The sequence below is a fragment of the Chroicocephalus ridibundus genome, chromosome 2, assembly GCF_963924245.1.
Source record: "Chroicocephalus ridibundus chromosome 2, bChrRid1.1, whole genome shotgun sequence".
Lineage (NCBI taxonomy): Eukaryota > Metazoa > Chordata > Aves > Charadriiformes > Laridae > Chroicocephalus > Chroicocephalus ridibundus.
Window position 1 is genome coordinate 336,744 of NC_086285.1, and position 27,166 is coordinate 363,909.

General features: G+C 55.8%; 1 protein-coding gene across 2 annotated transcripts in view; it reads right to left on the reverse strand.

Annotated features, from left to right (window-relative positions):
- AGAP3 (ArfGAP with GTPase domain, ankyrin repeat and PH domain 3) overlaps nt 1-27,166 on the reverse strand; it is a 158,191-nt gene that overhangs the window by 36,177 nt on the left and 94,848 nt on the right. For both annotated transcript variants that reach the window (XM_063324143.1, XM_063324144.1), the window contains exons 10-11: nt 20,123-20,227; nt 14,318-14,486 (exon numbers count right to left, since the gene is read on the reverse strand). In XM_063324143.1, the coding sequence (XP_063180213.1) occupies nt 14,318-14,486; nt 20,123-20,227 (274 nt within the window). The remainder of the gene's footprint in view (nt 1-14,317; nt 14,487-20,122; nt 20,228-27,166) is intronic.

The following is a 27,166-nucleotide window of genomic DNA, read 5'->3' on the forward strand; positions in this document are numbered from 1 at the left end:
CTTTATCGAAAGCTGGGGATGAGCCAGAGTTCATGGACTCTCTGGAACATAGAGAAAATTAATACTTTTATGTAAACCAATGAAGAGTTGGTTTACAATAGTCCCCCGAAATCACCCGTTTCCCACTCAGAGGTTGTGCAGGAACAGCCACCGGTGACTAACTCACGCCACAGGTAAACTCCCCCAAAGCAAGGGGTTAACCCTGCATTAGCCAACTGACCACCCTGCCACGGGAGGCGCTGGGAGAGGTCTGGAGCTCAGAACAGGCCCACGTGAGTGATCTGTGGGGCAGAAGGCCCTGGACCCAGCAGAGAGCGTCTGGCACAGCCCAGGGAGCGACGGCAGCACAACCTGAGCCCAGTCTGCGCCGGCGTTTAGCTCCGGCCAGGCCAGTACCTTTGGCTCAGGTGCCCGAGCAGTCTCTGAGCACACAAAATGGATGGGGTTCAGATGAAACTAAACCAGAATACCTGCCGCAACGCTGCACCTGAGGTGCTCCAACCCCTGCAGGACATCCAGCTCCCCAGACCAGGCTGGACCTGGGCTGCAGTACGCCCCCTGCGCCCCCGGCAATGCTGCAGTGCAGCGAGCGTGTCTGCACCCACCACTGCTCGGAAAGTCCCATCCCCTTGGTCTACAGTGGAGACAAAGCTCAGCACAGCACGGTGGTACCAACCAACGCAAGCGCCACCTCGTCCGGGCACAAAGGTGATCATCGCACCGTGCTCGCACGTCTCCTGCCCACGTCAAGGACAGCGGCTGGAGAAGGGCTGGCAGAGTAGGGGCCAGCATACACATGGGTATGACGGGGATGACAACGAGGAGTGAGGTGGCCTGTTACCTTCAAGACCTCTGAAAGACTTCTTGCAGGATCAAGGTGCCCAAAAGAACAACGCAGAAGGCAGCAGGGAAAGCAGGGGCAGCCCAAGGTTAAGGAGCTGAATATTTCCTTTGGGGACCTGGGATCTAATCCATACACTGCTGCAAATTTCCCAGACCTACTGTTCAAGTCACTTATACCAACAATTGTCAAAAACAGCCACTAATAATGTGTTTCTCCTGTTCTGAGTGCCCAGGTGGAGACTCTGAGGACTGATAAACAGGAGCTCACTGCTCACAGCTACACTTTAACGGGCTAAAAAAAGGCTAAGTTCTTGGGAAAGAAAAAGCAATTCTTAGGCTCTAGACTGGGGGCACAGAGTTAGCGGATGCCTTTGACAAATTTGGCTTCACCTTCTCTTTGCCTCAGTTTCCCTTCTATAGAAATAAATAATAATACCTGAGAAAACAGAGACAGAATGCTTGGAAATACGAAATTCATCACAACTCTAGCGTATGCCTAGCAAGTATAACCTCAAGCTGACCCGCACATCTTGGTCCTTCAGGCTTCCATCCGTCACAAGAACTGGGCACCGAGTTTTGCTGGAACTGTCCTGCCTCCTGTCATCCCTTCAAGTTCCCGACGCGCTCCTCCTCTCCCCCATAAGTCCTGGCAACTTCTAGCTTCTACTCAGCGCAAAGCATGGAATGGAATGGCTCCAGCCTCACATTTGGATTCATCCTCCTTCTTCAGGCAGCCAGATAAACATTCGCAAGATGTTACCGTATGAATGTTATAGTGAATTTATAATATTTATAATATACATATGAATTTGCAGTATTTTATACATGATTCATGATGCAAAGTATTAATTACAGATAAGTTTTACTAAATCTCTGATCTCTGCTTCATCTTCAGACTACAAATACTTTAACGTATTATTGGGAAGGACGAAGGTCCCACACCGACAAACCCTCACCCTCTTCCTTTCAGCTCTGGTGTCCCCACGTCCAAGTTCTCGGCCCTTGGCTGAACAACAGTAACCAACATTGAACTTTCCCAGTCGGACTCAGCCGAAAGCAATGCGAGCTAGCCGAAATCTGGGCCAGCCGTGGTTTAAGGCCAGGCTCCCGGCCAGCAGCACTGGCCCTGTGCAGAGGAGCACACCCCACCTCGGTCCCGCAGGGGCATCCGACCCGGTCAGTTCCTCTGCAAGTGCCACTGCGGCACCCGGGCAAACCAAGCAGAAACCTCCATTTAAATCAAAGTGTTCTGCTCTGCACTGAAGAACTGGGCGTGAGCCGGCAACCAGCTCCAACGCCTCAGTCAAGGGTGAACAGAAAACCAAGCATCCCTGGCTATTTAGTGGACTCGACACGAGGTGCCAGGGAAGGCCTGTCTGCATCCTCGCACTGAGCCAAGTGCCAAAGACCACCAAAATATGAAGCAGAAGCTGCCCATTCCCATAAGGAAGGAGACCCTGCGGTAGCACGCCTAGAGGGAGGGAAGGAGTGTATCCCCACCTGGCACTGACACCGCTGCGCAGGGCATTGCACCAGCCCTGGTCCTTCAGACAAGCAGATCCATGGGCTCACGTGGCAGGGCTGGGAAGACGGCGCTGGCTTTCTTTCTGCTAACTAGTTCACTGGCATTAAAATAAAGAGAGTAGTGTTATGGGACTCCTGCCTCAGAGCAGGAAATACGGAGACGACGGGAGGTAGCCAGAGATGTACGGAGCAGGTCCTATGCACCGTGCAGGGGTCAGACCGGCCACAGGACCATGGGCAAACCACGGGGGCAGTAAGCTCGTTTTGAAGACATCACACCTCGACCAGCCAGCTTTCCCCGCCAAGTGTGTGAGCACGTGTGTACGCTGGGGGTGTTCCTGGTGTCCCCAGAAACCTGCCATGGCAGGGCGAGACATGCTGCTCCTGCATCCACGGGCTACCTGCTGGGTGGAGAAGGCAACTTTGCTCCAGAAGTGAGAGCTGAGCTTTTCCTCCTCAGTACCAAAATACCCATTCTTTCGTAGGGGGTGAATGACCCTGCTCTGACCTGAAAGAATAAATACATCGTGCAGCCACCACCAGGAGAAAGGCAGGGGATGATCCCACCAGCCTCCCGCCTGCCATGACCCGCGCCACCCTGCTCTCTGCTGCCTCTTCTTCCCTCAATGTCATTGTCCCCCACGGCGAGCAGCGGTATGCCAGGGAAACAGGTTTTCCCTTTTCTTTGTTAATTCTTCCCTCATTACATTTGAAATTCCACAATCAGTGTGCACTGTAATTGTCGAATTTGATGCTAATGATTAATGAATTAAACATGGATCCATCAATTAGTCCTCGGAGAATAATTCTGCATAAAGCAGCGGATAATGTAATTACAGTAACAAAGATAATGAGATGTTAACATCGACGGAGCCCGACGTGACATGATCACAGCAGGCTCAGCAACCCCGGCCTGGGGGAGCCAATCCCTCTCTCTGCAGAGGCAGAGCATCGGGGGGCAGCGAACATGCTCCGGGACGGGGGGGCCCCGGCGTCACCGCGCACCCTGGCGCCAGCGGCCGGGCAGGGACTGGCGGCGGCACGGTGAGTGCTCTCCTCCCGCCTGCCTTGTGCAAAAGCCCCTGGGCAATCTGCTCTGGACATGACACCGACCCACGCTGAGAGGCATCAGCGAGAACCTGGCAAAAACCCTGCGGCTGCTGGGAAGCCCGGCACCATCCCCGGCCCAGGAAGCCCGGCACCATCCCCGGCCCAGGCTGGAGGCTGGGTTTCAAACGTAATGAGCACCATCTCCAGCCCAGGCTGGGCTCCCGGGCGCTTCGCTGAGCGGCCGAGACCAGCACAGGGTCCCCATCACCCCATCTGGCACAGCAGCCAAGGGGAGAGGCAAGCTACCCACCTACAGCGCACGGAGGGCTCTCCTGCCCGTGCCGAGGAGCCCGCGGGGCTGTGAATCAATGCAAGCGCTCATAACTCAAACGGGGACAGCTGGAGTCTCATCACCTCAGAGCAAACACCAGCATCAGCTGAGACAGCCCAAGCAGTGCCTCCACCACCACAGACACACTTGAGAAAACGCTCCCCCTCGGCTACAGAAGCAATCCTGCAGCAGGAGGAGGAGGAGGAGGAAGAGGAGGAGGAGGAGGGCTCACACACAGCCTGCCTGCACACACGTGTCAGACCATGTGGACCGTTCCTCCGGGCAGAGGTGCCCAAGCAGCATCGGCCCCTTCCAGCTCTCCCCCCACATAAAAGACCCCAGTGCTCTCACCCCTACACTGTGACCACCTCCGCTCGTTCTGCTCGGCCTCCTCTGCGCCAGAGACGCTTGGTGCAGCCTTTGCTCTCCCGCCAACCCCACGGGAGGCTCCTGGTCCTCAGGAGCCACCGCAGAGGCAGGCGGAGCCTTCTCCTTCAACCTCCTCCCCTGATACCACGAGAGCTCTGGCTCTCCCACGGATTGTTTGCTTTAGTCCCATCTCCGAGCCACCTCGCCCAGCTGCCTGGGTGATGCTGGCCAGAAGATCTCACCTGGGACTGCTGCATCAGCTCAGCATTTCAGGCTGAGGAGCGTCTGCGCTGCTTCTGCCTGCTAGATCAGCCAGCCTTCTGCCGTCGGAAACTCTGCCTCCGTGTAGCTGCTCGCGACCACAACAATCTCAGCAGTCTCTGCTGATTTCTCCTTACACTTCAACTTCCCATCCGAACGCAGGTTTTCCAGTGTTCAGCTGCTTGGCTTCCTTTCGCACTGCCCAGCGGCAATGCAGCAGCAAGAAATAGGCCCGCGCGCTCCATGCGTGCCCACATTAAGTCTGTGCGTAAGGATGGGCACAGGCATCACATACCGTATTTTCAGGCTGCATCCTTCATGCCCTTTTCCCCTGCTTTGGAGTAAGTCCCTACAAACCTCTGCAAAGCAAGAACTCAGGGCCACAGCTGTGCTGAGACCCGTCTCTCATGCTGATTGACATTGTCTCCATATTCTTCTTGTGCTACCATCTGTCCTTTCCCACTAAAAAATTCCCTTTCATCCCGTTTGCACTTTGAATAAGAGCTGCCCTCGTTCTTCGTGCCAGAAACCCGCACTGAACGAGATACAGGTGGGGCAAAGAAGCGGAAAAGGGTGAGCTCACTGATACAGCAAAGCTACATCTGGGGATCCCTGAAGAAGAGTGGAAGAGAAGCGATTATTCCGGTGGGAAGAGGACCGCGGGGATCCAAAGGAGACACCTGAACCAGCACTGCCACATGTGCAGCAAATACAGGCTGCCAGGCCCCGCACCCGCAGCCAAGCTGCACCCAGAACCCATCATCCTTTAGCTCTGGCAGTGAGCGAGACCTGCACGTCCTCTCCTGCCCTCTCCAACCCAACCACCACGCGGCTTTCCCGGCACGGGGGACACTGCGAGGTGCTGCTCGCACGCTGCCTGCCGAGGTGCCCTCGTCGCCCTGCGAAGCTCCGTGCCCAGGCCTCACCTGGGGCACTGTGGGCACCCTCTGCCCCAGCTGCGGTCGATGGAGGCCGCCCATGCTCGCTGTGCCCAGCATCTGGCCCAGCACTGCTCCAGTCCAGAAACCCAGAACAAAGAGGCGTTTCCACCACTGGACTGTAACCAGCACCCTCACCTGACCGAGGGTTTACAAGACTGAGCAGCGATCGCCAGGAACCCTTTCTCAGCTTTCTCCAAAGGCCAGTACCCACTTGTGCTCTTCCTTTGAGACTTCAGGAGTCTCCACAGTTCCCACTGCTTGCGGAGAACTTCTAGTGGTTTCAAAAAAGTCCTTTAGCAAGTATCAGTGTCCTTTTAGGACACATCTGACTCCAAAACCCAGATGCAGGGATGCTCTGACTAACCTAGGTGCTTTTGGTGGTCCGATTTCTAGGTGTGGAAAATTAGAGAAGCACAGATGGATCCTTCAAAGTCTCTGTGAGTCTCTGACACGAGCAGGACAAGTGTATGCGCCTATTTCTCTGCAGCCGGATTTGCAGCATGAGCAATTGCTTCTCCTGGCCCCCCGTGCTGCTGCAGTACTGGCTCTGGGGAATCGGAGCACCAGCTCTGACTAGAGCTGCTCTGTGCTCACGCTGACCGCCACCAGCTGCCCGGCAGCGCCGAGGAGAAGTGAGCAGGGGATGCAGCTGCTGGTGGGAGAGGCAGGCAGGAATGGCTGGGAGCAGCAAGAGGCAGCAGAGGAGGAGAGCACAGGCAGAAGAGAGGAGGTCAGGAATAAAGGAGCCACATCCACCAGCTGTTGGACCAAGTCCCTTGTTCCCACATCCCAGCAAGCCCCAACTGCCCAGGAAACAGCCCAGCATCCTCCTGGCCAGCCATGTCTCCACCTCCTGCGAGAGGAGGCTCGCTCGGAGAGCGATGGTGCTCAGCTGGCCTGGTCCTTCACCAGATCCGGGGTGTAAATCTGCCGACGAGACAAAGGGCAGAAGGTCTGCTCTTCAGGAAAGGACAGGTCTTCCAGCTGTATTACAAAAGTGTATTACAGGGAGAACCTTCATTATAAAGTTAAGATACCAAAAGTTGGAAAACGCCACGATGGAGTCCGTCAGGACAATTTTAGCGTGAGCGGTGGGCAAACGCATGGCAATGCAGACGAAGGGCATGGCGTGGTCCATGGACACCCAGCGCCGGCCGGGCAGGGACCCCTGGGCAGAGCGTCGTGGGGACAGGACACCGGGAGGAAGGGAAAAGGGGCTGGGGACACGGGTGAGTCCTCCGCAGCCCGGGGGAGGCCGGACCTCTGCCACCTGCCCCCGGCATGCCGCTGCCCTGCCAAGTGCCGGCAGCCTGGTGCATCCCGCAGTCCCTCTGGCAGCGCTGGCGCGGGCGCCCCACAGCCGGCTGCAGCACCGGGGCCACGCCAATGCCGACACCGTCCCTCAAAGCTCTCCAGCTGGCACCAGAGATGCAGGAGTGGTTTGGACAGGTAGCTGGTGCCAAAGTGTGTAACCTGGGAATCGCCGCCTGAGCCCTGGTGACAGCCGACGGTGTTGATCCTTCCCAGGAGACGCCACACGCCTGGCAGCACCGTCACGTCCCATCCTGGTGTTGGGGAGCGAGGAGGGTGCTGCCGGAATAGGGACAGGAGAGGCCATGGCTGCTCCCAGCACGGCTGGTCCGGGACCGCGCAGGACCCGCCCCGGCCGTGGCACGGATGCCGGGAAGGGACAGAGGTGCTCGGCCGTGCCGGGAGCGCGGGCAGAGCTGGGCAGGACGGGGCCTGGCAGGGCTCCCGCTGCTGAACCCCACCAGCACCCACAGCCATGGCTGTCCTCTGGCTTCAGGGGCATTTGGAAGGTGCCGACCAGTGCCCGCTAGAGAGGATTTCTCACAGACGGACACCGGAGAATGCCCATTTTACTCAGGTCCTTTAGACCACGCCAGAATCTGTCCACCCACTTTGGGGTTCCCTCCTCACGTCTCGGGGTGCAGTCAGCCAGAAGTGCCAGCGCTTCCCGCTCTGTTTTGACTCGTTACCTCCATGCAAAGCACCCTGAATTTTCCATCAGCGAGACCACTTCATGCCTCCACCCCCTTCTAGCTCCAGAAGCCGGGGTCCAGCAGCCAGATGACCACCCCGTCCACCAGAGAGCTAACCGATCCAAACGCTGAAGCCGAGACGGAACCAGCCCTATTTCTGCCCTGCCGTGCTTCCCCGTGGAACCTTAAGCTGTCCGTGGTGTGTCTCCTGCTGCCAAGGCCAGTCTGTGCTCTCGTTTCACGCCAATGCAGTACCGATGGCTTAATGAGGAACTGGAACCTCTGCTACTCAAAGCGCTTCTTGGACTGTTTTTAAATTGAGTAACACTTTGCAAATCATAAGGAGCATTTACTCTCTTTATATCTATATCCACATATTGCTTGTACCCTTAACATATTGTTAGCCTTCATGCACATCAGTCACAATATAGTCACATCTAAGTGATGAAATGTTTTGCAGGAGCGCTCAGGAAAGTGAGTTTCCCTCCTGTCCCACACGCTTACAGCTTTCCAGGAACCCAGTGTTGCATGTCCCTTCTTCCCCGCCTGTCTCCCAGGATAAGGCCACTCATTTTCCTGATGCTTGGCCCAAAGAAGTCTTGTGATCCCGACTGCGGAAGGTGAAGCAGGTACATGCTCCTGCCCTAGGCAAAGGAGGGATGGCTTGAACAGACAAATGATTTCACTGCTGTCCCTGACCACATCTGTGCCACTAAAGGGATTCTTTTCATAGTGGGACACAAGAGCATCAGGGTCCTTGCTTGAAAACCCACGTCAGCGTGGGATACAGACGGGACAGCAGCAGGCACTGGGGTGGACCCCTCTCCTGGTACACGCCAGACCCCGACCCCTGCCAGACGTGGGGCTGCGCTGTTGGCAGACAGCAGCCCAGGTGCTGCTCCACCATGGAAAGGTCCCCGCGTGGCAGCGGCCAGGCCACCCGCCCGGCCCCAGGAGAGGTCCCTCTGGAGATGCGCACACTGACAACACTGTCCCTCCGCCCCAACACCCTGCGGCACAACTAAGCTTTTGCCTACACACGGTAACTCTCTCCCCCCAAAAGCTGCACCCAATCTGTGCCGGCCCATGCCGCTCCCTAAGTGCTGTCCAGGAGAGTCCTTGCCATAACCAAACCTGTGCCAGGAACAGCCAATGGCTCGGCAGCCAGCACGGCTGAACCATAATGTCAGAGGACCAGGTGGTCCAATGGTAGCCTGCAGCAAGTCTCCAAAGAAAACCTACGGGACAAGAAGGTGGCAGAGAAGTGCCACAGAAATATCTGGGCATATGAGAGGTACTTCTGGAAGGCACATCCAAAATATTCTTGGATGAACTGCCCTTGGCTAGCACTTCCCAGGCATCATGGCCTACCAGGACACACCTGGGCAGCCAGCAGGCACGACACACGAAGAGCAGGTCCTGCCTGGGGACAGGGGTGGAGGGCACACGCATCCCGCGAGTCCACAGAGGTCCAGGCGCGGGGCTGTGCGTCCCGCCGTCTGCTCGGTCAGGCCTGACTGCGCCCAGCACTGCCTGCCACCAGCGTGGCAGGCGAGGAGCGCGAGCTGCAGAGGTGACACGGGCCAGTCGCCTGCGCTTTAGGATTTCCTGAGGTCGCAGGGCTTGATTTAGGGCTCAGCTGCAAACGCTGTACTAATGCTGGTTATTTGCATTTTGTTGGCTCTCCATCTGTTAACAGACCCTGTGCTTGATCTCAACTACTCTTCCACCTCTGGATAGTCTCCTTACCAGGAAAATTTCATACAAGAACAAAAGTTAGGAGGACTTGACAGTTGGAAAGCGAATCAAAAATAGCACAGAAAAGCAGAGACCATTCTGCCAGGAGCTCTTGACAGCCCAGGAAGAGATTAAGTGCTCCATAACTTCCAGTAATCAACTCCCAAAATTTTTATCAAATCCCAATATATTTTCCAAGGGATAAAGAAAAACCAAGTTTCTAATTGAGGGCAATACTTCTGCTTCTAGGCAATCTTTGCACCAAACCTCTGAAGATTTACAGCTCTTGGAGACAAATTTTTAACAGTGACAAAATGAATACAGAATCCCAGCACGGCTGGGGCTGGACGGGAGCTCTGCAGGTCGTCCTGTCCTACCCCTGCTCAAGCGGGGCCACCCGCAGCCAGGTGCCCCGGCCTGTGTCTGGACGGTTTTTGATTATCCCTGAGGAGGGAGACTGCACCACCGCCCTGGGCACCTACAACATCACACTTGCACACAAGTTCCACAAAAAGCAAGCCTTAGGTGGACAACGTTCTGCGCTTCTGAAAACAGCGTTTACAATGGGAACACACGCAACTTAAAACAAAACCAACTCTTACTGCAGTAAAGTTGCCTCCTTTAATGGTTTAAATACCAGGGTACAAACATCCATTGAGCTCAGAGTCCCACGGGTTTCACAAATACAAGGTCCTTTCCCATTCTCACTTTATTTAGCTCCAAGCTGCGCTGCCTGTACCTGCTTTGGAGGTTGTTTTGAATCATCACCAGAGTGTTGCATATGTGTATTTTAGACACATACAGGGCAGCGTGAGATATTTTATCTTTGTTTTCTCCTCCTCCCCTTTATCTGCTGCTTCTTTTCTTGCCCCTGGGGAAGGACTGTGCATCTAGTGGACATTAATTAGCACACTCGCTTGCCTTGGCAGAGCTCAGGTCACAAGGAAACCATGACCACGTGCTCTGAACTCAACACAGGCCATTTGGTTTTACCCAGACACTCCTGGTGTAAGACAGCAAGTCATTCAGGTCTCCAAAGCTCATGGGCTTGGAGCAACCTGCTCTAGTGGGAGGTGTCCCTGCCCAGGGCAGGGGGTTGGAACTGGATGGTCTTTAAGGTCCCTTCCAACCCAAACCATTCTGTGATTCTGTCCTCTGAAAATTAACTCGTGCACTGGCGGAGAACTGCAAATTCGGAGGTGCTCCCTCTCCAGCTGCCCAAAGCATGTATTAGATGGGTCTGGAGCTCATCTAATGGACGAGAAGCTCAACATGAGCCAGCAATGTGTGCTTGCAGCCCAGAAGGCCAACCGCATCCTTGGCTGCATCAGGAGAAGCGTGGCCAGCAGGGCGAGGGAGGGGATTCTGCCCCTCTGCTCTGCTCTGGGGAGACCCACCTGGAGTCCTGCGTCCAGCTCTGGAGCCCTCAGCACAAGAAGGACATGGACCTGTTGGAACCGGTCCAGCAGAGGGACACGAAGATGATCAGAGGGCTGGAGCCCCTCTGCTGTGGGGACAGGCTGAGAGAGCTGGGGGGGTTCAGCCTGGAGAAGAGAAGGCTCCGCGGAGACCTTGGAGCCCCTTCCAGTCCCTCAAGGGGGCCTAGAGGAAGGATGGGGAGGGACTCTGGACCAGGGAGTGTAATGATGGAACACAGGGCTTCAAACTGAAAGAAGGTAGATTTAGACTGGAAATCAGGAAGAAATTCTTTACTGTGAGGGCGGTGAGCCCCTGGCCCAGGTTGCCCAGAGAAGCTGTGGCTGCCCCATCCCTGGAGGGGTTCAAGGCCAGGCTGGATGAGGCTTTGAGCAGCCTGGGCTGGTGGGAGGTGTCCCTGCCCAGGGCAGGGGATTGGAACTAGATGATCTTTAAGGTCCCTTCCAACCCAAACCATTCTATGATTCTGTGATTCTATGAGAGATGCCCAGTGGATCCCAGCAACAGTCCCATCCCCAGCCCCAAAGGCAGCAAAACTGCAAGGTCCCTGCCGATCTGATGCAGGGCAGACTCTTTACCGACTCCAAACCCAGTCCTCTGCATTACACAGGGATGTCAGCAAGTCACCTCAGAAGATTTTTATCATGTCAGTGCACTTACCGTGGCGACTGCATCGTCAGCTGCAATCAGTGTTGGAGGCATCAGAGTGAGTTGAAAAAATTCCTCAGAAAACATCTTACCGTTAGTGTACCAGGAGAAAAAAAACCTTTCTGACCAACGCAGACAACCACCCAAAGCCAAGAAGCATAAAATCGGATTACGGTTGCTGTCTTAATGCTGAGCCCCGTGCGGGTGCACGCGCTCGGGGTAGCACAGGAGTGCCGTTCTGCTCAGGGGCCCAGAGGAAAACCAGTGAACAGGGGATCTCAAATTCACAGATTCCTACATGAGAAAAGACCACCATCTCCATCCCCTGCACACACGCACGCAGCGACACACACACGAGCTGGATTAAAGCATATCTTGTAGAAAGATAACTGATCTCATTTTAAAGGCTTCAAGCAGTGCTAAGTCCACCAGCTCTCCAGATAAACTATTCCAACATTTAATTACCCTCCCTGCTGGGAAACTACATCTCCTCTCAAGTTTAAATTGCTCTAACTTCAGCCTCCACGCACGGCGTCTCCTCAAGCTTTGTCACCCAGACTGAAAGGCCTCGCTCGGCGCTCACTCCTAGGCACTGGTTTTCCAAGCGGCAGCGATCGGTAATCAAGTCACATCTCCATCTGCTCTCGTGAGCCCCACAGGACTGAGACGACTGTCGAAAGCAGGATACAGCGTTACGTGGGCATTCGGTTTGACATCACCATAAGCTTTTCTGTCGTTTGTCTTTGAATTCTTCCTACAGCGCCCATCACCTTCTCTAAGCAGCAGAAGCACCCTCAGACACAGCACCCCAGAAGCGCAGGCCTGAAGTGCCTCTGCGGAGAGGCAGGAATTGTCACCGCACCTGGGCATGCTGCGGGTGTTCCGTGGGGGTGAAGAAACAACAGCGTGGCAGAAAACAGGCAGAGTTGCACATCCTTGGTCAAAAAGACAGTAACTGCAATCATTCGCTGGCAGTTTATCTGGTCTGCAGACTAATTCTGACTCTCCAGAATCAGCAGTTTGGGTTCAGAAGGGCTTATTGTTATTTCACACTCAGCGCCACGTGAACACAGCGATGCCAGCGTGCCCCACTCCCTGTGTTGCGTGTGACGCTGAGGACCCCAGCCAGCTCCCAGCGTTCACTCCAGCTGCACCCCATCTCACGAGTCCTCAGCTCCAGAAAGCCATGAAGCACAGCGCCAACAACACACCACCACCCTCGGGACACAACCGGGGTGCGGAGCAGGACCGAACAGAAACGAGGACACAATCATAGACTGGTTTGGGTCGGAAGGGACCTTTAAAGGCCATCTAGTCCGACCCCTGCCATGATGAGGGACATCTTCAACTAGACCAGGTTGCTCAGAGCCCCATCCACCCTGGCCTGGAATGTTTCCAGGGATGGGGCAGCCACCACCTCTCTAGGCAACCTGCGGCAAAGTCTCACCACCCTCAGTCTAAAATATTTCTCCCTTATATCTAGTCTAAATCTTCCCTCTTTTAGTTTAAAACCATTACCCCTTGTCCTACTGTAACAGGCCCTGCTAAAAACTCTGTCCCCATCTTTCCTGCAGGCGCCCTTTAGGTACTGAAAGGCCGCAATAAGGTCTCCCCGGAGCCTTCTCTTCTCCAGGCTGAACCCCCCCAGCTCTCCCAGCCTGTCCCCACAGCAGAGGGGCTCCAGCCCTCCCAGCAGCTCCGGGGCCTCCTCTGGCCCCGCTCCAACAGCTCCGTGTCTCTCCTGTGCTGAGGCCCCAGCGCTGGAGGCAGCACTGCAGGGGGGTCTCACAGAGCGGAGCAGAGGGGCAGAATCCCCCCCTGGCCCTGCTGCCCACGCTGCAGGGGATGCAGCCCAGGCTGTGGGGGGTTTTTGGGCTGCCAGCGCATGGTGCTGGCCCATGGTCAGCTTTTCGCCCCCCAGCACCCCCAAGCCCTTCTCTCAGGGCTGCTCTCCATCCCTCCATCCCCAGCCTGGGGTGGGGATGGCACTGGGGGTTGCCCCGACCGCGGTGCAAGACCCTGCACTTGGCCTTGTTGAACCCCATGAGGTTCACACAGATGCACTTTTCAATCCTGTCCAGGTCCCTCTGGATGGCATCCCCTCCCTCAGGCATGTCACCACACCACTCAGCTTGGTGTCAACCGCAAACTTGCTTAGAGTGCACATGATCCCACTGTCCTTGTCATTAATGAAGATATCAAACAGTACTGGTCCCAGTACTTGACCCCTGAGGGACACCGCTTGTCACCGATCTCCATCTGGACATTGAGCCATTGAGCACTATCCTCTGGATGTGACCATCCAACCAACTCCTCATCAATTGGATGTGGTCACCCAAGTTCATTCTCCGTTGCACAGTGTGCAATACCAGATTATGAAGGGTTTCTGTTACCAGCAGCATTAGCAGCGCTCCCTTGTTATCCCAAAGAGTGGAGAGGGACCCGCACCCTGCTGTACTAGACCACTGCCAACAGCTGGCTGTGAAGAATGTGTACGGAAACTGTCCACCCTGGCCAAGGATGCCAACCCCTAGGACAAAGCAGAGGCACATCAATGCCCTGGGAACCTCGGGCAGGGACGCTCTAAGGGTGAGACACCTCCTGCGGCAGGAGAAGCAGTGTGGCATGGGCTCCACGAGAAACCAGAGAGCCTCCCAACCTCACCTCCTCTCACCACTCTCTGTGGCAGCTGTGCCTCCTGAATGGGCACACAGAAGAAGAATAATAATTACAAAACAAGCCCCTCACATTACTATTTCTCCAGGGGAAAGTGAGAAGGAAAAAGAGGGCGATGAAAAAGGAAAGAAACAGAACAGAACTTGCCAGGCATCGAGAGACATCCCTGGTTGAGATTTCCTTTGTTTTAGGGAGCAACAGCTTCCCCCACACACAACTCATCAGACTCGACTGTTTCCCCTCAGAGAGGTCACGCCACTAAGTAAAAGCCCTTTTACTCTTTCTTCTATCCTGGACACTAACCAGCATAAAACCCCAACAGGAGCTTCCCTGAGACCCGTACAGAAACGCCGGCACCCACCGAAGGCACTCGCAAAGAGTGGTGAAAGCAAGAAACTCCAGAACAGCTTTTGCTTCCAGCTCAGCAAAGCAAGGCACTGCTGATGCCCCGGGGCAAGGACGGCCACCAGCTCTTCGACACCCACGCCAGCTCTTACCTGTGCCTCCCGTCAGCTGCGTGCTGCTCCGCTCCTTGGCAAGCCCATTGGCTTTGGGGCTAGCGCTGGGCGCCGCTGCCGTTGTTGCCCTGGGTAGCCGCTTGCCCGGTACCTTCACTGTAGTTCTCAGCAGATCGATTTCCTTCCCGTGGACGTTCTGCATGTAATCCTACAGCGGAGAGGCAAAAAGGTTCAAAACCAGCCCTGCCCTGGCCCACTGCTCTCAGCTCCCCTCTCACCCATGGAATCAAAACTAAAACCCGGGTCCATTCATCCACGCGGTAACCGGCCCACAGACAGATGGTCAGCCAGTGACTTGGAGCTGACTTGGCAGCTCATCACATGCCGCTTTCTCTTGCACTACACTGAAGTCTCAAGCCAGGTGGGCTAGAGGTGAAAGACCCTACGACTTCCCCAGCGTCCACAGCCAGCCCTTTTCTGACACACGGGGCAAAGCCCTGACTCTGACCTGCCTCACTGCCATGACTAGCTGGTGCATTAGAACGGGCGCCGGAGAAGTGCCAGGTCTCGCTTTCAGAACTAGTCAGCTCTGATACGAGTAACATCGGGATGTTGCCACGGGCAGTCAGATGCCACGACAAGCCCGTTTGTGGAAGTCTGGCTGGGGATCAGAGATTAGATGGAGCAAAAGAGCACAGAGGTGGCAGGCAGTTCTTCTGCCCTGTCATTTCTTGTCTTTTTAATCACAGCACTCAGCTATGACAGCTAATAATATAATATAGTGTAAGCAATGGGATACCTGGAAGTTCCCTCTTGGGCCACAGCTAGGATAATTCAAGCCCAAACCAACACAACTCAGGATAACTGCCTTGTACATTCACCTGCACAGCTTTCAGTTATTCAAAACCTGGTGCTTCCACCGTTCCTGTGGGTACACCGCGTATTGTACGATCAAAAACTCCACGTGCGGACTGTTAATATCATTCTGTGCTGCCTCCTCAGAGCATCTCGCCTTCTGGTCAAAATAACGACGCGGACCTGCAGCCTCTCCTGGGAGCTGTGTCCTGGCCCATGTCTCCCACCCCTTCGCTGCTCCACAGGGCACTGCAGCTCTCCCCAGCCCTCTCCGACGTCGCTGGCTCTTCCTCGGGCTCATGTCCCAGGCAGACCTGACCAACGCGATCTCCAGGGAGATGCACAGAGCGGAACCGCCCTGCCCGGCTCTCGGGCAGACCTCACGGGAGCAGGGACTGGAAGCTGAGCCGGAGTCTCTGGGAGGAATCAGGAGGTGGTGCGTTCCCCTGGCTCTCTGCACTGGGGATGTGCGCTGCAACTGGCAACCGGCTTGGGCTTGCTCCAGTTCACAAGGAGGTCACCAAAAAGATTAACTCAGAGCTGGTCCCTGTCTGCTTCCAAATCCAAGAAGATAAAGACATGAACAAGATCAGTTTAAGAGCAACCATTCTCCCAGCCCTTGGCTCCAAGAAGCAGGAGGATGGGGGCTGTATGGGCCAGTGCTCTGTGGTCTCAGGTGACCACCTGCAAGGGTTGCAACCTCTCGGCAGCACCTCAACTCCTTGGCTGGAATTCTCTTTCCACAGACCTCCGTTCAGTCACCCAGTCCTCGCAGCAACGCCAGGAGATGGGCGGTGTGGCAGCACACCCTTCTCTGCCTCCAGCTCCTGGGTGACTTGACCTCCAACGACAGGCGCACGCCCCGTGGTGCCCCGGGCAATTCCTAGATAACCAGCCCAACCAAACAGTGCCCCAGGCTGTTCCCGGTTGGGTGGGAGCCCGGTGGCACCCTTGGGCAGGGAACCTCAGAGGGGCTGGAGGATTTTCCCTAACTCAGCACAACTGCTGCAGTAGCCGGCTGCCTGACGGAGAGAGCGGTCACCAGCGCACTGCTTTTATTACATGCTATAAAACCGCAATTTCTTCCCAAGCCTCCTCGCTAATTACCCAGCCAGTTCTCTCATTTCATTTTATTACTGGAATTAACAACGAGTTCAAAGCGTGGAAAGCTATTAAGATGTGTGATTAAGCCACATTCAATTAGTTTCTACAAACAATTTAATTGATGTTGCAGATAGAATTAACAGAAGGTGATTGTGTGAATGGCTCCACTGGCTGCAAAATGGGAGATGCTTTCTCTCCAGCTCTGCGCAGCACAGCACAGCCTGGCCAGTGAAGCTGGGCTGAACCACATACGCCTTCCTCACGGGCAGAAGCATTTACTCTCCAAGGCTTTGGGAAAGTGATAGGAGACCGCACCGGTCTCTTCATAGAACTTGTTCTTTTCCTCTCACTGAACACACTGCCGGAAAGGTAAGAAAAATACAGATGCAACAAGGAAAGCCGTGCTGAAGCCAGGGATCAGGCCCGCAGGCACTCCTGCCTTCAGCGAGAGCTGCTGCCCACTGCTCCCACGCCACGTGTCCCGTTTGCAAAGTCCTGACACCACGGACCGTCCCAGAGAGGGGGCATGCGGGCAGGAACGCACAGCTCTGTAGGACCCAGGCACAGGTCCAGGCTGGTAGTCAAGGCAGCCACGCGTCCATCGAGGAGTCCCAGAACACTCGATTTCAGGGCTGGACCCAGCCCGCCGGAGCGCGCTCTGTCAGCCCGTGACTGCAAACCCACGGTTTAAGCCTCACTCCCAGTGAGAAAACTTCAAGGAGGGGCTGGATACAGATCAGATCAAGATACAGATCCAGAAACAGGTTGAGTGATAAAACACCCAAAAGCAGACGAATAGCCCCACCAACCAGAAGCATGACCCAGCCAGAATGACGCAGGGCACAAACACATCTGGGGCAGATACGGCTAGCGGAGGAAGAAGAAGAAGAAAGGCAGGGCTGCTGATGCCTGGCGAACCTACACCCGTCCCAAGAGGGACAGGGAGAGAACACAACAGAGACGCAAGAGAGGTCTAGGCAGGAATTTCCCTGAATCACGCCAAGGAAAAGCCACTGAGAACACAAAAGCAGCACAAAAATGCTCTGGGGCTTGAACATCCTGTACAGGCTCACCCTGAGCAAGGCGGGGGTGAAGATGGGACTTCACATCTTGAGGAAGGAACTTCAGGATGCCCAGCGTCTCCTTGACTGAGGATCCTGCACACTTGTTCTTGCCAGCAGCTCACCCCACAACGTGCCTGCTGGGTGAGAGCTGCTGCCACAAATGGAAACGACAAGGAAGCACGTGCCCTTCCTCAGGAACAAAGGCAGCTCAACCCTAACGTGCTTTGCATGTGTCATCCTGTGAAAGGACATGGGAACTTGCTTCATGCCACTGGAGACAAACCTGGTGACAAATGTGCTGCAGCATCTACTTGCCCTTCTGCTCCGCTCCGGGGAGACCCCACCTGGAGTACTGTGTCCAGCTCTGAAGCACCCAACTTAAGCACATGGAGCTGCTGGAGCGGGGCCAGAGGAGGCCCCGGAGCTGCTGGGAGGGCTGGAGCCCCTCTGCTGTGGGGACAGGCTGAGAGAGCTGGGGGGGTTCAGCCTGGAGAAGAGAAGGCTCCGCGGAGACCTTCCAGCCCCTTCCAGTCCCTCAAGGGGCTCCAGGAAAGCTGGGGAGGGACTCTGGAGCAGGGAGGGGAGCCATGGGACGAGGGGGAAGGGTTTTCCACTGACAGAGGGGAGATTGAGATGAGATGTGAGGCAGAAATTGTTGGCTGTGAGGGGGGTGAGCCCCTGGCCCAGGTTGCCCAGAGAAGCTGTGGCTGCCCCATCCCTGGAGGGGTTCAAGGCCAGGTTGGACGGGGCTTGGAGCAACCTGGGCTGGTGGGAGGTGTCCCTGTCCAGGGCAGGGGGTGGCACTGGGTGGGCTTTAAGGTCCTTCCAACCCGAACCAGTCTGTGATTCTATGGTCTACTGGTTGACTCTAGAAGATGAGGAGGAGAGGATATAATGGGACATCCTTGTCGGGACCACCTCTTCCTTCAGACTTCCTTCCTGCATCTGTCCCCTCCAAGCAGGTCATAAACCAGATACCCAGAGGGAAGGCGAAGCAAGGCAGAGGGCCGTTTGCTAATCAGAACAGCACACAGCTCCCCAGAGCCTGTGTCAGCATCGCAGTAAAAAATGGAACACGATGGCAGGTGTCATGGCTCTCTTCCCCAATGGGAGGGAGGCAATGCCACGGAGGGAGCACGTGGACCCCTCCATCCTCGCAGAAGTCAGAGCTGGGCAGCAAGCAGCTGTGCGTTCTGTGGCCTACGCGTAATTAGTCTTTGCTCTAGGTAAACATACAGGGCAATGCAACACCTATCTTGGGTGCAAAGTTCAAAGCTTTCAGTGAAACCTAGGGGAGGAGAGGCCCATCTTGTACCTTTCTTAGCAACGGGTTGTGGATCACCAGGAGCACCAGGTGGAAGCAAACCAGATTTTTGCTTGGGGCAACGCAGTAATGAAATGAAACGCTGAAGAAGTGCGGTAAGGAAAGCAAGTGACATCAATCTAGATCACCCCCTGAGGAAGAAATGGTGTAAAAAGAAGAGAAACCTAGTGTGTAACAGCATCACCTGAGAGCGGCTAAACAACATCCCGGAAATTACTCTGTCTCTACAGCTGATTGTAATAACGGCCTATTGATGTCTCCGATGGAAATGGGATAAACACACACGCGTGTGTCCCACACGCAGAGCAGGCGGCAGCCATTCCCTCACAGTTTGGTTCTATAAAGACCAAAAAATGGGGTTACAAAGTCAGGGAACTGCAGAACCAGACAGTATGGTACAGGGATCAAAGACTAAAAGAAAAAAACCTGTTCTCAAAGCTCCAACAAATTAAGGGAAGGAAACGCAATGACTGGTTTTCCAGTGTAAGGACAGGAGGGTTAAAGGGCTCAGTGGCTCGGGAGCCGGACGACTGAGCATCGCAAGCCCATGAGCTAGAGAGGCAGGGTTAGAGATGAGGAGAACGACTCCAAGGCTCGGGGCACTCCAGCACCCATGTGTCTGAGGAGACCGGGGACAAATGGAGGGCCCAGGAGCAGTCAGGAGGCAGAGGAGCTGCGATGCCTGGCTTTTCTCCCTTTAGAGTGCTCCAGCCCCCGGAAACCGCCCTATGCCCAAGCTCTACCCCGCGCTCCCCGTCCCTCTGTCCTGCTGCAGCACGTCCTCTCTGCAGAGGGTGCTGTGGCCTCGGTGTCACAGGTGTGTCTGTCCGTGGCTCACTGTCTCAGCAGCAAACTGTGCTCAAGAGGGAATGGGGAAGAAGTCATTAGCCCCACAGTGGGGAGGCGACAGAGATGGATGGGGAGGCAGCTGCGCGCCTGAGCCAAGCAGTGAAGAGGATCAGAGATGCATCGAGTGACAGCTCAGCTCGGCAGGCTCTGCACAGGCACCTCATCTCCATTACCCAATACCTAGCAGCCAGGAAAATTATTCCACACCCAAATGGCACCATCAGCCGTGGCTGCAAGGAGTTCTCCGCCTGCTCCTCACCCCAGATGCAGGGAGGCAGCAACCCCTGCTTTAATGGACGGAGCAAGGGACACAGAAAAAAGAAAGATGCATTTGCTTAGCATAATTCTGTGCAGAGCGTGCTCCTATCAGCTTTTTCCACCCAGCCTGGCACTGCAGAGACAGCCTTCACGAGAGGGAAGAGGTTTTCTCCAGACTGGTAAAAACCAGCTCTGAATCCACCTGCCCTGTCGAGGGTTGGTGCTGAACCTCCTGCGCAGGGCAGAGACCGGGGCTTTCATCCGCTGCCAAACCCTTCCCAGGCAACTCTCTGCGACTGTGGCACCCGCGAGAGGACCTGCAGCCACAGCATGGAGGAGGACACCACTCCGTCCCACCTGCTCCTCTGCCCAACCCAGCGCAGTACTTACGTGCAGGCTGGGATGGTAGGTGAGGACTCCGTTGTCACACAGCGTCACGTACTTCTTCTTCCACTCTTTGTTGAGAGACTTGCCACTGCGTTTGAGGAGAATGCCCTAAAAAAGAAGTGTCAAGAGACTCAGACCTTGCTTGGCCCAGGCACCTCCCGCTCGGCTACAGCATTGCCTCTTGTAGGAGACTGGTCTTTGAAGGGACACAAAGATCAGGACTCAAGAAATCATCCTCTAGGTTAGTCTTCCCAACAGCATTTTCCCTGGGACTGGCAGGAAAAGGGCTGCACCCCTTTTCCTCACCACCCCCAGCCTGTCTCCACAGACAGCCCACCCCCCTGTTGTCAGAGACGAGGGTCTCCACATGCCAGTACTGATGCCCGGATCCCCTGAGGGACCTGTCACATACTCTGCAGTCCCAAATCACTCCCTCTGGGAAACCCTTCTTGAGCTGCAGGACGGTGCCAACACAAGGCAGAAGCCAACCTCACCAGCAACCACACTGCTTGCTCTGTTACCACAGTGCTCCCAGACCTTCTTCCATCACCTAAAGCACAGCCAGAGGGACGGTCAAGGCAAGGACAATTTGGGACAGGCAGGGGCCAATCAATGGAAGAGCACTCCACAATACAGGTCTCACAAGGAATGCATGTTCTCTGGACTGCTTGCCATTCTTTCTTAGAGATGCCAAACAAATGGAGCTGGGACACATTCCAGGAGGTAGAGCAGGTCCTGGGCAGTTGAGGGGTCAGTTCACCCCCTTTTCCCATCAGGATTTTACAGGAGACGCATCCTGTGGTCTTTGGGCACAGCACACTCCTAGGCCTGAAAACGACGGCGCTGACGTGCCCTGAGGTGGCTCTTCCCACCAGCCTGACCCAGAACTAAATTCCACTGATCTCAGCCAATGCTCAGAGCTTGGACCCTCCAAACCCGCCCCGTTCCACCTCCCCAGGAAATCTGCTGCCAGCAGCAGCTCATCCCGCACCAGGTAAGGCCAGAGGCGGAGAGGGAGGAGGCAGCCAGGGCGCGAAGCCGGGCGCAAGGGCTCTGGAGCGGGGACAGGGGAGAGAACATCAAGTATTCTGCCGGCAGGGAGGAAAAGACAGCGCAGGGGGACAAAAGTACGAATGAATAACAGAGCCTGGGAAAAAGCTGGATCTACCAACTGTCGGGCCCGGACCCTCCGAGAGCCCCGTATGGACAGACATCCAGACGGGCTGTTCCTAACGTGGCAAAAATCTGGGCCCCAGGCCAGCACCTCCTCAAAAACCTGGACAGAAAGTCTCTGTCCTGCCAGCCTCGGCATATTTGGGGGCCCCGTCCCACTGCCTAGAGACTGCGGCTGCTGCGCCCGCACGATGGAGGAACACAACAAAAAGTTGTAGGGCTTGGCACATGCTGGGGTAACAACGCTGCCAGACACCACCATGAAATCGGCAATAAATGATGCAGAAAAGGCAGCAGTGCTCCACGGCCGCTTGTGTGCAGTACTTGGGAAGCAAACAGTGTGAAAAGGAAACGCCTCCTGCTCGTGCAAGGGAGAGAAAGTTAAAACAGAGCGGCAAAACCTGAGCCGCGTTGGTGGCAGGATCCGATCCCTCGCCGTCAAGAGCTCTGAGAGAATTAGCTGCAGATCCCACTCAGCAGCGGTTAAAAGGTTAAAAGCCGCTTTTAGCATGCCTTGGAACATGGCAGCGGCCGGGAAGCTCATGCTTTGCCAGGATCTGCAAGGGGAAAAGCAACGACCCTTGTAATTACGGCCACTTAGCCGGAGACTGGGCAAAACTGTGGAAAAGCCACGGCAAGGAGTGATCAGCAGAGAGGACGGCAGCATAACTAAGGCCACCCAATGCAGAAACAGGCCATCAGAGAAGTTTGATCCGACTTTTGGTAAGATGGCAATACCTGACAGTGGTAACTGTGACAACGGCAATACCTGACAGCAGTGACAGTGGCTGACACAGCGATTTTAGTTTTCTGTCAGGATTTTAACTGAGCGGCACACACCATTAAAAACCAACTGTACAAAATCCATAAAGCCACCAATGTACGGAGCAAAAACTGGTCAAGTGAAAGGTCTCAAAACATCATCATAAATGAGAACAAGTGTAACCATAAACGTCAAATCCACGTCCAACAGAAGTATTTGTAGAGAGCTCCAGCCGATCTGCATTTGATTCACACTATTTAATCAATGTCTTCCCCAAACGAGCTCGAAGCAAACACAAACCCACAAAAAACTGGAGGGTAACATGGAAACGTGAACCACCGCAGTGAGCGGTCGTTACCACGCTCCCCCCACCAGAGACCGTCCCCGCAGGTGTCCTGCACCTCCTGGGTGAAATGGCAGCGTGGACTTGCGCGGTGGCAGCCACCACTCGGGGCGGTCCCAGCCCTCTGCAGCAGCCTCGAGCGTTGTCTCTGCCTGCGGTTACACCTCCGCGCCCTCTTCTCTCCTCGGGACTCGCAGACCCAAATCTGTTGCTCCCACATTGCAGAACCTGCTTCTGAGAGCATCAACCCGCTCGCCCCAGGGAGTCTCCGGCTGTCCCAGCGCTCCTGGGGAACACTGTCCTGACCGGGACACGGCAGCCCACCGAGGCGAGGCAGCTCCTGCCGCCTGGCAAGCCATCCTCTCGCAGGCAGCGAGCGGCACCTACGTCTGCTCAACGCCAGGACATGGCGGGCTCTGCTCTGGTTCCGACCTACACAAAACCACCCTCTCCAGCAGCACCGCGGGGCCACGCGCTTCCCACACCGCGTGTGAGAACGGTTGTTCCTCCTCACGTACAAAGACAGTTTAACATTACACCAGCTCACCTAGATAAATGGTGGATTCTCTGTATTTGAGAACATTTGTTTGATATTTTTCAAGCAAATCTGCTCCAGACCAGGCTGAAGTTATAAATCTGACTTATTCACTGGGTGAAATCCTCTGGTTTCTGGGCATAATGATCACTCCTGGCCATAAACCTGGCTCAGCTACAGTCTGACCTGCCAATACGTACTGCAAACCAACAACTCCGCTGCCTCTCCTCCCCTTCACGTGTCTTCGACTTGATACATACACCCTGGTGCTGCTAAAATACCTCCTCCAACACTTCCAGGCTGCTGCACCTTCTACCAAGCCCCCAAAAATGTGCTGTCTGCAGAGAAGAGTTCAGCTGCAGTTAGTTCAGCTACAAATCTGGAACTTGGCAAATTGAAACACAAGCAAAACCAGACCTGGAAACAGAGAATCGAGCACTGGCATCCCATTTTTTCAAGCCAGAAGGCACAAGAGTCCAAAACTGGGAGGAATTACAGAATCTAAGCAAACATCTAATAAAATGAGGGGGAGGGGAAGGGGCCCTTAAGGCCACACATTTGCAAGAAACCGCTGAATGAGGGATAGAGCTCAGCTAGACTTGCTGTTCGCTGCTGTATTGGAGATTAAGAGGCAGGGGACAGAAGCCGAGAGGATTCCAGGTTTTAACTGAACGCATCAAGGTCACAACTCCGTAGCCCAACTTCTTCTCTCCTGAGGGCAGAATGTGGCGGTTTGGCCCGGCAGCACCCAGAGAACTGCTTTTCCCAGAGGAAAGCCCCCCCAGCAGCTCAGCCAGAGCTGGGAACCGGCAGTTAAGGAGGAGAAAGTCAGGTGAAAACGCCGGAGAACGGGCCGGAGGCGGGTGCATCCCTGCAGCTGGACTCATCCCTGCACGCACGTCCTGGGCCCGCTCCTGCGCGTGTTCTCTCCTGCCCCGGCTCCTCGGCTCTGCCGAGACCCCTGCAGCGGCGCTGACGCACCTCAAGCTCCCTCTGCTTCTCCTGGAAAGATTTATAAGAAATAACTCTTCCACAAGTTTCTCCCTGAGGGTGGAAGTCCTGCAGGAGGGAAAGAAGGTGCCAGAGGCGAAAGGCAAGAGAGCCCAACTCTCTTCCTCTCCCCACTTTTCCTTTCTTTCCCGGCATTTTGTCGGCCAGCGCGAGCGTGTCTGTGCTGTGTTTGGATTGTGGTGGTGCACAGTAAAAGCAGCAGCAGCAATATGCAGCGTAATGAAGCAGGGAGCAGCGATGGCCCCCAAAGGACTCGTTTACTCCACAAATCTCCCTTCCACTCACTTTTTGCTAAGAATTTTAACACCAAACTTAATTGTAAAGTCGCGTATTGATTGGAAAATGCAAATGGCAATTTAAATGTAATCTAAGCTCCCAGCATGATCCCAGCTCCCAAGGAGGAGGAGTCACCCGCCTTGGGCCCTACTGGCGTGCATGGCCCAAACCGAGCTGGGCCAGGGACCTGGGGACCCCTGGGCTGCCTCCGCCTTCAGTACCGCCTTCCCAGAAAGAATCTGGTACATGTGCAATTAGGAGTTCATCCCTAGTAACGAACAGCTGGGAAGCTTAGTCTCCCGGCCTAATTAACCCACTTCTCAGAGACAAGCGTCCAGCTATGAAGACACTCTTCCAACCTTGCAAGACCATCCAAACCTACGTATCACCAGAAGGGCACTGCAGCAAAGGCCCCCCGAGTCCCCAGTGCCGAGCAGCCCCAGCAGAGGCACTGGAGGGAAGGGAGGTGCCCTCCGAGGTGTAGAGGGGCCCCAACGTCCGTGGTCTCACCTGTACCACTGGGCATTTCCACCCCTCCCAGGTGTGTGTGGGGCGCAAGGGAGACAGAGCAGGTCACCCAGAGGTGGTGTTCTCAACTGCGCTGGAGAAGGTGGTGACAAGTGACAGGCAGCCACCACACCTCCGCGGCGGCACACATCCCTTCTCAGCCAAGTGAAGTCCCCACCCGACGCTTCTCCTTTCTGCAACACCCAGCCCAGACTTGGTGGTCAGCCTTCCCCGACACCAGACTTGGCTCTGGGCAGAAACCCAACGCGCCAAGCGCCAAACAGGGCTGCCAGCAGTCCCCCGCGCCAGTCCTCTTCCCGCAGCGCCCAGGAGAGACCGTGCACCGGCCACAGTCACCACGGGTATCACGGACGGACTCTGCAGGGTGCCTGCAGAGCCACCCCACATCGCCCACCAACTTCAACTACCTTCAGGTAATTTAAGCATGCACCAGCCTTGCTCTTCAAGCAGAGGAACCAAACTGCTCCCAGGGTTATGTACCGGTGGCTGCAGCACCCCAAACACAGCGTTTGCTGCCACCAGCCCAGCAGGGCACATGCTGAGGGAACCAAAGGAGTCTGAACCTGGCCAAGCACCTGGGCAGAAGACCCTGCATGTCCTGACACTCCACAGTGCCAAACTGACTGGCTTCTCTGCTCTTTTATGGCTGGGCAGGAACACCAGACCATGTAAGAGTAAAACTGGCTAACAGCCCTGCTCTCTCGCTGCCCTTCAATGAGATCTCCACGATCTTCCAGAAAGGGCAGGTCCATATCAGAGAGCAGCGAAATCATCACCTATCCCAAATCCTTGTGATACGGAGTTACAGCTCCTGAGAGTCTTTGCTCTTTTTCACATGGTGGTACCGAGTCATCGCTCCTCCTGGAGGGACGACCCGGCAAAGGGACAGTGGGGAACTGCAGCACGCTGACGTTATGCTGCATCTATCATGCTGCATGTTTACACCAACGCCATCCCCCAGAACTTGCACGTGGACATCGGCCTGTTTCCTCCTCTAGGAACAAAGCTCCGTGCCTTCTGAAGATGCTGTAGCACAACTGTTTAATTCAAGCAGCAGGAGGGCAGCAACTGCAGCGTGGCACGGTATCTCAGGAGACGGGTCACAGCGGTGCTCTGTGGCCTGAGCCTTGCCCCAGGGCCAGCAGCTCCAGCGTGGCGCAGCTCAGAGCCCAGGGAGGCAGAACCGTTTGCATAAACTTGTGCCCACCCTTCTGACACAACACCGCTTCCCCTGGTGTCGGTACACGTTCCTGGAAAAAGGCTGCCAGGATCTCCTCTGCGGAATCACCCCCTGCAGCTCTGGCCTCGGGAGGTGCCGGTCCCGCGCCCGGGCAGGGACCCACGTCCCGCAGGGTGACGGTTTGCCCCCGGCTCTCCTGACGAGCTGCTGCTGCGCAAACTGGTCACTTCACTTAGGTCCTGAGCCGGGCAAGTAGTTTGGCACCTACTTCTCGAGAAGCATAGGAGTGACGTGCAAGCTTTGTTGTGCAGACCTAGACCTTCGTCCGTCTCAGCTCCCTACCTGTTCAGCACGGCAACAGCACTGCTCTGCCTGCAGCAAGGAGCGACTTGGTAATTACACCAAAACGCTGCAACCTCCAGCAGACTGGGCAAGGCCAGCCCTGGTTGGCAATGCAGAGAGACACAGGAGCAGGTAAAGCAAGCAGCTCACCCTGCAGAGTGAAGGGAAATCCTGGAAAAAGCAACCCAAAGGTTCAGAAACCAAAGGCCACGGAAATGCTGCCAGGACCAGCGCTCCTGCAGTCAGCAGCAGGGCTCCGGGCAGCCAAGTCAGGTCCAGCTCAGGGCTCCCTTGCTCTGGCTCAGCCTCCCCTTCCTCACCGCAGAACCGCCGCTGCTCCCCCGGCCACGCTGGGCCGGCACACGGTCAGAGCGTGCGGTGCTGCCACCGCAACTCCCTGCCCGCCGTGCCCACGGGCAGCCAAAGGGCAGCGCACGGAGCGCGAGGCAGGGCTCGGGCTGCGCACCACCACCGATGCCAGCTGTCCACCGTCCCCAGCACATGGCGGCAGCCAGCTCCCACGGGAAATGAGGAGCGTGGACAGAGGGACAAGCACCCCGGCAGCAGAAGCGGTGGAAGAAACGGCTAAAGGAGCCTTGATCCCTGCCCCACCCAGGAGACTGAAAAAAGGACCTGTGCCGAGGAGAGAGAAGGAGCCCGACGTGGCATGCAGCTGATGCGCCCCTTCTTGCTGGGGCTGTGCCAACCCCTGGCACTCTGGAAGCCGAGCTGCCCCGTGAGAGACCCCACAGCCCCTGCCCGGCGTTGCTTACCCCGGCACTGCTCCCCTCTGGCCCTGGAGCCCACCCTTGGCACGCTGCCCTCCCAAACGCAGCCCTCCTCCAGCGCCGCTCCGCTGTGCTCCCCATGGCACGGACGGCAGCCCTGGGCAGGCC